This window comes from Anarrhichthys ocellatus, unplaced genomic scaffold (genome assembly GCF_004355925.1).
Source record: "Anarrhichthys ocellatus isolate YVR2014 unplaced genomic scaffold, GSC_Weel_1.0 scaffold44, whole genome shotgun sequence".
Classification (NCBI taxonomy): domain Eukaryota; kingdom Metazoa; phylum Chordata; class Actinopteri; order Perciformes; family Anarhichadidae; genus Anarrhichthys; species Anarrhichthys ocellatus.
In genome coordinates this window covers 2,989,503-3,003,207 of record NW_022280074.1, presented here as the reverse complement: position 1 = coordinate 3,003,207, position 13,705 = coordinate 2,989,503, and the positions used below count along the sequence as shown (strand labels likewise).

General features: G+C 43.5%; 1 protein-coding gene across 3 annotated transcripts in view; it reads left to right on the top strand.

Moving 5' to 3' along the window:
• LOC116395115 (vitamin D3 receptor A) overlaps window positions 1-13,705 on the top strand; it is a 64,022-nt gene that overhangs the window by 34,941 nt on the left and 15,376 nt on the right. Inside the window, exons 1-3 of one of the 3 annotated variants that reach the window (XM_031868698.1) lie at window positions 4,910-5,027; window positions 8,682-8,829; window positions 9,487-9,617. In XM_031868698.1, coding sequence (XP_031724558.1) covers window positions 8,684-8,829; window positions 9,487-9,617 — 277 coding nt within the window. In that variant the 5' untranslated portion in view covers window positions 4,910-5,027; window positions 8,682-8,683. Of the gene's footprint in view, window positions 1-4,909; window positions 5,028-5,047; window positions 8,503-8,681; window positions 8,830-9,486; window positions 9,618-13,705 lie in introns of those variants that run through there. The other 2 variants (XM_031868699.1, XM_031868697.1) reach the window with 2 other exon arrangements.

Genomic DNA, 13,705 nt, shown 5'->3' with positions numbered 1-13,705 from the left:
CGACGGGGTCCTCTTGCAGACAATGGCGGCACTTTATTGATCCCTGCGGGGAAATTGTCCTGTCTCTTGCCTCCTCCACAGGGAGGTCGGAGGTCAGGGTCACCAGCTCCACAGCTGGGAGGGGTCGTAGTACGTCAGGGCAGTGTTGACGCTCGCTGGTATGGTGGTGTGAACCGGGGTCCTCCGTTTAGGGACGATCTTTTTAACCTTTTTTTGTGCTTCCCTGTCGCCAAGTTCAAACCACTTCAGCAGCACTTAGCCGCTTTGTCAACATGCGATCTGAAAGCTGGGAAAGGCTCCAGCTCAACCGTGCATTCAAGATACGAGGGTTTAAAGACACTGACAAAGAAGCTTTAGCGCGTTTTAACCATCCCACTAGGCTGGGCATTTCTTTATTATTTTAGCATTTGAATTAGCAATGCAACTTCAGCGCTTTTTCCTCCTCAACAAAATCCACAAGGATCCGTTTTGCCGGCCTGTGGTTTCCTGTAAACAAGCACATTGGGGTCAAGGCCACCAGATGCTCGTTAATTATCAGGCTCGGTCTCAGTGTTGTATTGACAAAATGCTCAATCGCGGTGTTGATATTTGATACTGCCTAGGGTTGATCAATACATTGAGTCCACCTCGCGCTCAATTTAACAGAAAGCCTCACACGCTGTGTGCGTGTGAGGCTTTCTGTTAAATTGAGCAGGGAGTCCCAGCCCACCTGGAGTTTATTGCACAATGGAGAGCACATACTAATTCTTATTAAGACGTAGTCCGCCGTCCTCCTCCCCAGTCAGCCGGTCTTGATGTTTTTAGCGGTTCGTGGGCTGTGTAGGTTCTGCAAACTGGAACATGAGATTTACGAGAGGAGGGAAGCCAAACAAACGCAGCACGGTAGTTTGACTGGCCCCCAAGAGGCACAGAGGAGGTGAAGGAGAAAAGAGCAGCAGACACAAAGTCCCAAGAGAGCCACATGAAGCTTTTGAAGGAGGTACAACTCTTTCTGCTCTGCTGTTAACCGGCCTGTGGTGGGATTTGTCTATGTTGACTACCATGGAGGTGGGTTTGAGTACTTTGCCAGGTGTTTATATTTCCGTGTCTCTGTCTGTGGACAGATTTTGTCACCGCGATAGCATTGCGACCGTTCAGGTAGTGCTGGGTGGTATGACCAAAAATGTGTATCACGGTATTTTTTAAGATTCTGGCGGTTTCACGGTATATCACTGTATTTCTTTGGCTTACTCTACTGTCAGGAGTACATAGAATATAAAAACATGTTAATGTCATCATGTATAAAGGCTTTGCTTACTATAGGGTGTGCTCGTTTGTTCGTATAATGTTGTGATAGCAGTTTGGCTGAAGTATTGTCGCCCCGGTAAGACGTACCTTGAATCCAGTGTTTTAATCATTGCTCTGAGCCCGTCTTTCTCGACTGTCTGTAGCGGGACCATGTCCTTTCATAGATGGGTCGTTATTGCGTTCATAATGTTGCTCCACCACTTGCTTTTCTTGTCATATGCAGTGCCTCGAGCTAATGCCTCTTCAAGCGATATCTGACCCTTTGGCTTCACTGATTCACTCACGCTAACGTTACTGGTTGTCTGCCTGGAATCCGATGACCGTAACCGCATACACTCTTGGTATTCCAACACATGTTTTCTGCTGAGGTGACGGCGTAACTTATTACCACCAGCGGCAACTACAGTGGCTCGACAAACATTGCAATATATAGTCTTTTGGACGTCGGATTTTTTAAAACCAAAACACTTCCAAACAGTAGACACAGCTCCTCTCTTGGGCACAGACTCTATCGGTGCATCTCCGGTCTGTCTTTGTTCATCCTGCATCGCTCTGTTCTGTTCTTTAATGTAACGTTACTGTAGCGACGGAGCCTCTCCCAGCTGTTAGCAGACTGTTGTGCTACCGGGCTAGCTAGCGAGCTGTACCCAGCATGCCGTTCGGCGGTGTCATTTTATAAATGTACAATTATTAGTGTTACAAATTGTTTATGTGTCACAAACTGTTGTGTCGTGGTGTTTTGCCCTGTTAAAGAGCGGTAGTTGTGGGTTATTGATTGTTGTGTTATGAAGTTATAACCATGATTAGGGTTCCCTCTCAATACACTCTAATTAACTAGCTCCGCCCAAAACGCCCCTAGAGGCGAACAATATATTTTGCTGCCCGTTGAAGAGTGACAGCAGTAGTTTCATCTATGCACCGGTATGATGGTGTGTGAAAAATGAATATAATACGGGAAATTAAAACCGATATATACCGCCCAGCACTACGATCAGGATGCAGTCACGAAACTTTACAGGTGTGTGGTTGAAATTAAAATGATTGTCAAGTGTGGTTGAGCAAGGGTGCAGGAACTAGAGAGGGGAGGAGGTAGGAGGGGGTCATTGTTTCCTTTATTTGACAGATGACAAATGGGGGAGAAAGACCGAGGGGTGTGACATGCAACAAAGGACGTTGCGGTTAAATGGAACGTGCTGCAACCACTCGGCTAACAAGATGCTCCCTTTTTTATCTCTTTAATTATCAACGTTCTCATGCACTGTTGTAGATATTTGGTGTGTTTTTTTCCACCTCATAACTTTGACTTTTGTAATCTCGTGCTTGTTGACCATTATTTGCAGTTTTCCAGGCACTGAAAGCAAAGTTAAATCCTCCTTTTATTATTGTCATTAATGTGAAGTGGGAAAGTGGAGATCTTATTCAGTTTTCAAGTATATGATGCGTTGCATGATTCATTGACGAACCCCCAAAAAAACATGTTTTTACGATGCGTCCCATCAATAAACTTTACAGGTGTACCGGAGCATTGTATTGGCCATTACAGGCTGGTCCTACTGTGTAATGGCTGTAATTGTGTTTGAGAGTGCACTGCTGAACAGGCCTGGCTGTATGTTTGATGCATTTTCTGAATTACATACTCATTTGTGTGGAAACAAAAACAAACTATTCTCCCTCCGTCGGTAATGCCAACCGTCCTTCAGTGAATGTTTCTTTGGCACTCTGCGTGGTGATGGGGTCTCTACTGGTCTCGCCTCACGGGACCCAGTGTTTACATCCTATGAGGGGGTTCATGAATTTTAACACGATGAAATGGCACTCGGCTGTCGCGCTGCTCGCTGCTTGGGCGAGGGGAAATAACATCAGCATCAGCGAAAAAACAGACAGAGCGGGCTCTGCTGTAATCCGGCCTGATTATCCCTCTCACTAAATGTTTCATCTGTTGACATTGGATGGCACTTGTAGCCGACTCTGCATAGCTCTCAGAAGCAACATGGACAAAATGTGTTTACAGCTAAAGAGGATGGAGAGTGAGATTAGTGAAAAAGGGAGGGAGAGAGGAACGGCAAAGGGAAATGGAAAGAGAAGAGAGGAGGAGAGATGAAACGGAGATATTTGGGATGGGAGGATTGGCAACGATGCAGGGACTGCATTTGACATGGGCACGAGGCTTTCAATGGATGCTTTATTGACCTAGAAATAGTTGCGATAAATGATATTATTGTAATTTTAAGACCATTTCATGGCACTGGTATAATGATAATGTAAAAGCATAATAATTCAATACACCCTTTAAGAATATATTAGAATGTCAAAAGAAATATTTAAATATCTTTGATAAAACATAATGAAATGGAACCACACAACCAAAACAATAAATAAAATGGACTCTCTGGCTCTGTTAAAGTTCAAACTGATGCTCCTGAGCTGATGTCTTTTAGGACTAAAAATGAGGAGTGTTTAATGCCTTTGTTATGGTTTCAGTTAGTTGATTCCAAATGTTGTACTACAGGTCTAAGATCCAGACTGTTCCATTCTACTCTCTTGTACCAGTGTGCACAGACACACCCTCAGGACACCACTTTGAAGGGAGCATTCATCTTGTGCGTTTCATTTAGACAGAGTTGGTAAAACTCTTGACAGTTTGCAACAGTCTGTTCTCGGTGTTCAGTCTTTCGCAACACTATTGACACAGCATTGGATTTTGTTATTGTGTCAACACCAGCAAGGACTGTAGGGGCAGTGAGCGATGGGAGCACAAGGCTGTAACGGGGGATACGAGGTGAACAGTGGAGGGCTAGCTCGACAACAACAACAACAATGACACAGCTCCACATCTATATTGAAAACAAACCACCCCGTGACAGTCAGCTGACTAACCATGACCCCAGGGAGTCATGGAGGGGCTCTTCTGTCATGTAGGGACCCAAAAAACAACACACTCGATATCCTGCAATGCAAATGCAACACTAAGGCATAGAGTCCTTGTTCAATTCTCACAGTGCATTAACCAGATAATAAAACAAGATGCTTAAAGGGATTGTTTGGGTGTTTGAATATCGATAAGTACCTCATAAAATTCCACTTCAAGTCAGTATATTACTTACAATAGATGGCGGTCGGCACCCCCCCGGAGAGACAGGAGTACCAGCACGGGAGCAAAGCAGTGGACTTAACATCAATCGCGGTTTAAGTGTACGCTGTATAAGAATATTTGAATATTAAAATAGGATATTATCACCAAAATAGAATGTTGCCATCAGGCATCCCTTTCTGAAGGGAACTGAAAAACATTCAAAGCCACTACTCTCCTTTGACAGAAAAAGTTATGTTATGCCGCAGATACGGGAGTTGCTGGTTTACCGCGGCCTCAATCGATTAGTTGTTGTGTCATGACAATGACAACCAACAAACTAAGTGACCGAGGCCGCAGTAAACTGGCCATTGCCTTGTTGAGCAATGGAGTCCTGTGACTTTGAGGAGAACATAGATGGATAAAACGGCTTCAGTTCCACAATCGTAAAAAGGGCTGCCTTATGGAAGGGTAAAGCAGTGAAAATATTATAAACATAGTGTACACTTAAACTGATATTGATTTTTATTTTATTTTTTATTTTTTCTCTAGGTGGCTAAATTACGTTTTGCTGCTGCCCCCATCCACAGCACTACATTGCTTTGCTCCCGTGCTGGTACTCCTGCCTGCTTCTCCAAAGTGGGGGCGCACCGACAGCCATCTACTGAAGGTAATACACCGACTGTGGATAAGTAGCCCATAAGACCCCTCTTCAAAACAACTGAACTGTCCCGTTTAAGGGTAAACATGACTAGAATAAAACAATACTTACTTGCATTAACAAGCAAAGGGTGTGATTTAAAATGATTCGGTGTTACAGATCAACTCGTAACCATAATTAGTTTTGTGCGTATGTGCTTACGGTATATCTTGTCCTCCACAGATGATCTGAGCCTAGCTGTGCAACACGTTTGATAAATCAGTTCCCCAGTGTCGACACATGCACTTTTAATGAGAATGGATCCATGAAGAATCCGTTATGCACGGCTGAGGTCTGTTTTTGTCTGGCAACGTTGCCTCCCGACCCAATTCAATTTGTTTTGATGGCATGGACGTCATATTAAATGATACCGAAACATCCAAATAAGCATGAAAATTGAGTAAACTAATGTAAATAAACGGCACAATCTGGGTTTAGTGAGAGCAGCTCCGATAACAGGAGCTCTCGGGACATCTCTAGTCAACGCTCGCATAAATGAATCTCCTCATCTCCTATGAAATATTTAGAGGTGACCGTTGCGCTACAATATTGCCAAATAATGAAACCAAACTAATCAAAAGTATATGACAGATGCATTATAAACCAGGACACACCTCTCTGTAATGATCATACTAATACACCATATTTCCGTACCTGAGTGCTGCCTCTTAGGAGGTTAAAGAGAGAAAAGTATGATGAAGAACTAATGAATTTGTTCCCTCAGAGTAGATATCGGTAGATTGGCAGACATATAGAAAAAACAGAGCGAGGATTGTTAAAGTGGTAGAGAGAGAGACACGCCTGCCCCCTCTTTACCAACGAATCATGCTGACTGTACATAATTAAAGATGCTCATTATCAAAACAGCGTTACAAATGACAAACAAGCGAGAGAAAGGATAAAAACAATGTGATAGAGAGGTTATTGAAGGAGAAATAACACTGGGGTCGTTAATTACAGACCTGGATCCCACTCATGCTGTTGTTAACCGGCACCGCTAATGAAACGGCGGCTTGTTTTCTGGGCTTGTTTTTGCCGATCTGTTCAGGTGTTTTGACACGTCGTCTCTCCATTTCACCCTCTCCAACTTTTTCATTATTCACCTGTTGCTGCATCCGAAAAAAATAACACACAGCTGTTTTTGTGACATGATGACTAATGGTGTGTGTCTTGTTGTTGTGCCCGTCGAGGTGCTTCTCCTCCCACCCCAACGCACACTGTATCACTCATAAACATACGCCCCCATGCTTGCATGTGAGCCACACATACACACGCATAGGTACACACAAACCTGGCAAAGAGGCTCATCGTGCATGAAGTGATACTCCACCTGTGTGTGTGCGCGTTAGAGCGTGTCCTGCTTTCCCGCGTGTGGTGCGTTCTGGGTAATGAGACCGATGGCCTCACAGCCAGCAGCTCCTGGCTCCGTGTGCTCTTGTTTTCCCGGGAACCGGCGCTGAAGCTTCACCTAGCCAAGATGTAATGAGAGCTAATGGAGTCTGACTATGTTTGTCTCCATCCTTCACCTCACCTGTCCTGTTACACCCCCCCTTCCCTTTATCCGTCGCTCCGCCGGGCCCATTTCTCCTATCTCTTGTCCTCGTCTGACACTACCCGAGTCCTGCTTCTACGCACGACAACTCCCCACAGGCTATATTCTGCAGCCACCACGTGACTGTGCTTCCACGCTGGGCCTAAGTTCATCGCATGTGCCCCCCTCCCCTCTTTGTCCTCATTTCCTTGTCTTCCCCTCACATGACCTCTCCCTCTCTCACACATAGGACGTCTCCGTAGTGTTTGTCGACAGGCGCAGGTCTCTCTGCTTAAGCTTAACAACACCAAATGCCTACTAACCATATGTTTGTTGTATTGGACAGTTTCATCTCTTTGTTGTATTTTGTCTTTTCATTTGTGTTTTTGACAGTTTTTGTTTGTTTTTGTTTTGACTTTCCCCTCCTTCTTTTACACTAATAACCATTCAGGTCATTTCAGATGTTATAACATTGTGTTTACTGTTCGCTGGTGTTGCAGGAGTCAGAAAAGATCAATTGAACTGAAGTCTAAATGTAAACCCTTAAATACACAATGAAATGACCTCATTCTTATTCTTCATGTTGTAGAAAACTGTGGATTTTTAATTGTAACCTCATCCTGTGCTAGTGATCATAAAACCAAACCAACAAAGCCGTCACTCATTTTTAATGCAAAACAACCAGCGTTACTCTCGCTCTCATGTTTTTGGTTATCCTGCAATAAAAACCCGTTTGAACAGAAATGACATCATATCAGGAAATTAAAGGAGCCATTTAATTTATTGTTTTTTAAATCAAGACTACCGATTAGCTTCTTTCCTCTGGCCGTCTCCTCAACTCGTCCTCCATACCCCGTCATGAAAAATCATTGTTTTTTTTCCCCTTTTTTTTCTTCTGCTGCATAAAAATACATAAACTTGTGCAACCCCATGTTGTAGAACAACAATAAATGGACCTTGAACCTTGAAAAGTACCTGGTCACCTGCTGTGTAGTGTTCCTTCATTAGCTTTATTCAGTAAAATGTAAGAAAACAAATAGTGAGCCTTGGGAGTGCCGAATGGTGCAAATGATACCCACCACCCATCGTGTCCTGTCTGGATCACTATTAACCACCGAATAATCCTGAGCAGATAGATAGAATATAGTGTGTAAATAACTAAATAGTGTATTCAAAAACATTAGGCCACTACAACTTGATGAACAAACTGTATTTTTCTGTCTTTTCTTGCAAAGGGTCTATGCGGTTCGGTCAGTTCCACTGAAACGCATTCATGAGGTCACATCAGCATATGCATGAAGATATAAGTGACAGTCCTGTGAGACCATATTAAACACACTCTGCACGGGCCGACACTCGAACCCACCGATCAAACCTACAATAATATGCAGTGTTCCTCTCCTCCTTAAAGTATCCTCATCACTCCAATCAGACAAACAGAGGATCTGTCTGTACAGATTGATCTGGATTAGTTTGCTCATAGTTGTGCCCGTCGGTGTGTGTTACTCCACTGCTGTTTATTTCATAGGGGACGGCCAGATGGCGTGAGTGTGGTAAAATGAGCACTTTTCATCTTGGCAGTATTGAATGTATCAGTCATTTCTTAGCCTTTGGCAAATAGCCCCTTCTTTCTGTCATTAATTCTCTTTCCCATTAACATTGACTTCATCATGAGTGTTAATATTTTGTGTATATGCGTGTGTGTGTGTGTGTGAGTGTGTGTGTGTCTACTGAGTCACTCAGCCAATAGCTTGCGAGAGTCCGAGCGCAGCTGTCAATGCCGTTTGCTGAATATGCTAATAGCCTAACACCTGTTTGTATAAGAAGAGGAAAACACACACCTCCACATCAAACACTCCCACACAACACACGAGCAGAGGACCAAAACCTGATTTTGAAGCTTTTTGGGGCGAGGTTGGTGAAACTTACGGACGCACACGTACACGTTCCTCACCCTCTTTTTTCTTTTTAATATACGCATATCTTTTTGTGTTTTAAGTGTTTCTCTCGTGTACAAGAAGCAGGCGAGCGGTGTCATACGGGCCTCTAATCCCTTTTTCCCCTCTTTTTTTGTTTTGTTCCGTCCTCTGCAGTGATGGAGCCCATGACGGTGACGACGTCGCTCGTCGGACCGGATGAGTTCGACCGCAACGCCCCGCGGATCTGCGGCGTGTGCGGTGACAAGGCCACCGGCTTCCACTTCAACGCCATGACGTGCGAGGGCTGCAAGGGTTTCTTCAGGTGCGTGCCCCCCCCCGTTGAGAATCGTGTGTTCATGTTGTCGTGTGAGTTTTTAAGTGTGTTTTGATGATGACGTTATAGCAAGTGTGTGTGTGTGTGTGTGTGTGTTTCTCTCTGTTGTGAGGTGGTATTCGCTGCCTTTTCCATGTGGAGGTTCTAAAGTCACTATACAGTGTCTGATGTTATGGTACGCTGTGTTATTTTTATGTCTGGCTGCATAAACAATGTACATTATTCAGTGGCGTTCACTCTGTTTTTTCTCTCTCTCTCTCTCTCTCTCTCGCTCTCTCTCTCTGGCTCGCTCGCTCTCTCACATTCACTCACACACACACACAACATGCTTTTTTTTTCATAGATTAAGGATTCTAAATATGATTCAATAATGAGGTATTGTTATTCATCTAAATCCTACCAGCTGAAGGTCGTCATTTGTTTTTTTTATGAATGAAAAGAGCTGGTAAAGTATATGCACTCGGTTCCTACATCTTATGGCACCGTATATGAAATATTCCTTCAAAGGTGCTTATTTCAGTTTAGTTTAGCAGTTAGTTTTTGGGGGTTCTACAATACATATGTTGGAAAGTTGTCTTATCATCAATGCGCAGTGGAACGTTTGAACCCCCACAGGGAATAAACGATGGATTTGCTCTCCTATAGGCGCAGTATGAAGCGCAAAGCCGCCTTCACCTGTCCATTCAACGGGACCTGCACCATCACCAAGGACAACCGGCGTCACTGCCAGGCCTGTCGTCTCAAGCGCTGTGTTGACATCGGCATGATGAAAGAGTGTGAGTACACTGTTTTTATAGCAATGCTGCGACTGATGTCGAAGCCATAGCTTGAGCTGGGGGCGTGGAGATGAGCTGCAAACATTTTTAGTTTCAACCGTTTTTTAACTCTTTTTTTTAAATTTATTTTTAAAAATCTCATATTGTAATGCATGTTAGCTGTGCATTAAAATGATGAGATGATCTGACTTATTTCCAATGCAGTTTCTCTCCCAATTTTCTCAGGGCAAATGGCAGTAATACTTTAGACATCTAGTGATATTTAGGTCACGTTAATTTCACATCTCACCCTAGAGACAGATATTTGGAATTGCTCAAAGAAAATTTACATTAAAAGACTCATAACCACTGTGCATAATGTCATGCAGTCGCCACATACAGTAGGTCTGATTTATTAAGGTTTGATGCTTACAAAATAAAGCACTCTGCCTCTGGACATCCGTTTGGTGTGATATCCATGTGAAGCTGCTTCTGATGCGTCTTCAGGATCAGTGCTTAGCTTCAAACTCGAAATACGAAATACATTTAACTCTGTATTCACGGTTTTCACTTACTGTGCCATATTTCAGCACATAACTCCAGTTAGAGGAGGCCAACCTACTGTCCAGTTGATTAGTTGTCATGTCTGGCTTGCACAATAGCTTTGAATTTTGTTCCAATCCAGGATTTAAATCAATGCATTATTAAAAATCAACCCATAAAAATCCATTTTTCACTGTTGCTGTTTTAATGATGCAGTTAATTATGCTGTCATCATCATTATGACAGTTCTAATATTCATTGGTATTTACTTTATTATCTTTCTCTGTACAGAAAAGCTCAATGAATTTGTTTTCTGATGTTCCAACTGCTTGGAGACATAAAGTGTCAGGTTGGCTTGTGTAAGCGGTAAACAGGTTTCCTGCTCGCAGAGCATTTAAGCTGATATTTAAAGACATTCAGGAAGACCAGCGGCCAATAGAATCGATGGCAGGGTGTAAATTGATCTGATGTGAGACAAGGAGACGGTCAATAGTATGTACCATATGGCAAACTCGGGCTTCGGGTCAAACACAAGCTGCAAGATAATAATTGTTGTGTTTAATCCTGCTTTTAATGGCAGCAGATGGGGTTTCCATCACCAGTGCTGTGTGGATGGTATTCATCAAAGTGTCAAAGTAATTTATCCTAACTGGATGGCAATTGCATTTGTGTTACGTTTGAAAGGCTGTTTGACACAGTTCCACCCCTAACCACGTTGGTTATGCATGCGGTACCAGGGTGTAATACAAGTAGTAGCTGTTGTGAGGGCAGACTGAGACGTCGCCTCACCCCGCGTTAACTCAAAATGACACTTTGTCACAACTGATTCATAGCTTTTTCTTCATAACAGGGTTGCAAGACGGCGTGCGCTCGAATTTCAGCAAACCAATGGGAAGTAGCACCAACAGCAGCGCGTCAGCATAACCGCGACAAGTCGTTGACGACAAGGGGAGAATGACATAGAGAGAGAGAGAGAGAGAAGGCAGGAAGTAAGGAAGGAAGGGAGCCGGGGGTTAAAGTGCTGCGCAACAATGACTCTTTCTTCAAGAGACACACAATGGTCTGGCCCACATTTCGTTTTACAAACACTGTGTGTGTGTGGGTGTGTGTGTGTGAGAGAATCAGAGATGATGCAGGGCACGGCTCAGACTGCCGATAACCCCTGTGCTGATCACAAATAGCCACATGACATTGGAGCGTCTGTATTGAGAGAGAGAAGAGTGCGCGGGAGGAGCGAGACTTATCAGTATGAAGCTCTCTCTTTGTCTCTCACAGTCAGCATTCAGGTTTGGCGGGCTGAAGGAAGTCCACTGTACTCACCGAGTGTTACAGCTGCCCTGCTTGTCCCCACGGTGTCTGTGGACCGCACTGTACGGCCTGTGCAAAACTCCCACCTTCTGCAGTAATAAGCCAGTTTCAGGAATGTTGCATTAACTGCGAAGACAGAATTGCTCCGGGGAGCCACGGCAATTAGCATTTGACAATTTACGCTTATTCGAATTATTTACTCTGGGTAATTCCCACCACAGTCGTCTGAAGGCTGCGGTCTGGGACATGAGTTGGACAAAATGTTATCACACACTACAAATCCCACAGGTTACATTGAGCCAATGTTGTACCACAAGCACCAGGAAGCTTAGAAAAAAACAAACCCACACATGCTTCTGCACTCCTGTGCACATGTGACTCATCATTGGTGTCGCACTACTTCAAGCAGTGCAATTCAGTAGAAATTTTCATTGAAAAGAAGATGACTCAGTGTATTGCAGAAATGTGCTGGCATGGCTGTGGTGAAGTTAGCACAGTCACTTCTTGAATTGTACTTGGCCCTGATGTAAAATGTATTTATTTTCCCCGTCGGCGTCCTGTGAGGATGTTTTGTGTGTATCTCTACATGTTCGGTCTTGTGACAGCACTGACGACTTTCTCATCTATCCAAAAAATACATATATATTTATTTATTTTCAGTAAATTTACAGTCTTTCTTAGGATATCTTTTTCAAATAACATTTTTGTGGCTTCTTGAAAGACACTTTGAAAAAGATTTCTTTATGTAAAATTGACAAGACTGAATAACAAACAATCCACTGGCATTAAGATGAGGTTTAAAGGATGTATTTACGCACTGATAATACATGTCTCTTCTTTTTGGATGCAAGATGGTATATTGCGTTCACGAGGACGAATTACAATTCAGCTACCGTCTGAAAAGACTTGTGTGTGTGTGTGTGTGTGTGTGTGTGTGTGTGTGTGTGTGTGTGTGCGTGTGTATTTGCATGCTTGCTGTGTTTGCATGCTTGCCGTGTTTGCCTGCTTTTGGGGGGTGTGTGTGTGTATTCCTAACGGGATTCCAATCACAGGAGAGTTTCTGAAATGTTTGAGCCTTTTTAGAAGATTGAATTCCCGCCCTCTGTGTCTTTCAGTAGCAACAGCTTCTACTGCGGCGCTGCCCTCCATTTGTCTCCCTAATTTGTATTCTTGGTCCTCTCTCCGACTCCTTTGTATTCTGTCTCTTTGACAACCTTACACCGGCATTACCATAAGTGCCAGATGCTTAATTTATTGTTGGATAGACTTGTCAAATGGACGCGTTTATGCACCACAAAAAAAAAAAAAAAACGAAGGCTTGTTCTCCCAGACTGTTTACCTTTTATCATTCTAAGCCATCCATAGAGAGTTGTGTGTGCTGTGCTGTCCAAAGATGGTTGACAATCAGAAAGCAGAAAGATAAGCTCTCTGCATTTTCTACTCATTGCATCCCTGGTATTTGTTTTAGTGGTAACTCAACCAGCAAAGGAATTGAAGGAAAGAGGTAAATAAGAGTTAGACTAAAGACATAAAGATATGGTTTGAGAATGGCACAATCAGGTATCACATAATCTGTTCATACCCCCACGCTTTACTGCCACCATACACACTTCTATTATGAGCTATTGGTTGCGATGCACAGTATGTGATGGTATGCACCTTTTAAAGTCGGTTAGAGTTCTGCCAATAAACAGAAGGAAGAAGAACAGGAACAAGTTTAAAAAAAAAAAACATTTTTATGTACTTTACTAGAAAAAATGTTTTAGACGAGTCAGAGCTGTTGTTTCATCTTTACTCACCTCAGTCTTACCCTCAGGTGTTCATTAACCTCATGTTATGAACTTATTTTTAAAATACAAAAAGTGGCGGTTATCTTATCGCTATGGGCCATGAGAAGCAGGTCGATATTGGTCATGGATAAATATAAATCCGTATCTTGCATCACTAGCTTCTGATAAGCCGTTTTGCCCGACTCTCTGCATGCGTGGGCGCCCTGACGCCCGACTGACCTGAATTCACCTCTCGCAACATCACACTCCCAGGCCAGCGGTGGAGAAAATGATTGGCCTCACACCAAATCCAGCTTGACGCATATCGCACCAAATCTGAGCGGCATCCATTGTGTTTAACCGGTCGGTCGGCTGGTTAATGAGTAAGCCCGCTATGGACCTCTGGCCTCGGCTACAGCGAGACTCTGCCTTTCCCTCTTTGTCAGTGCCTCTGGCATTGCTGGTGTTGACCAAACACCCCCCCCCCCC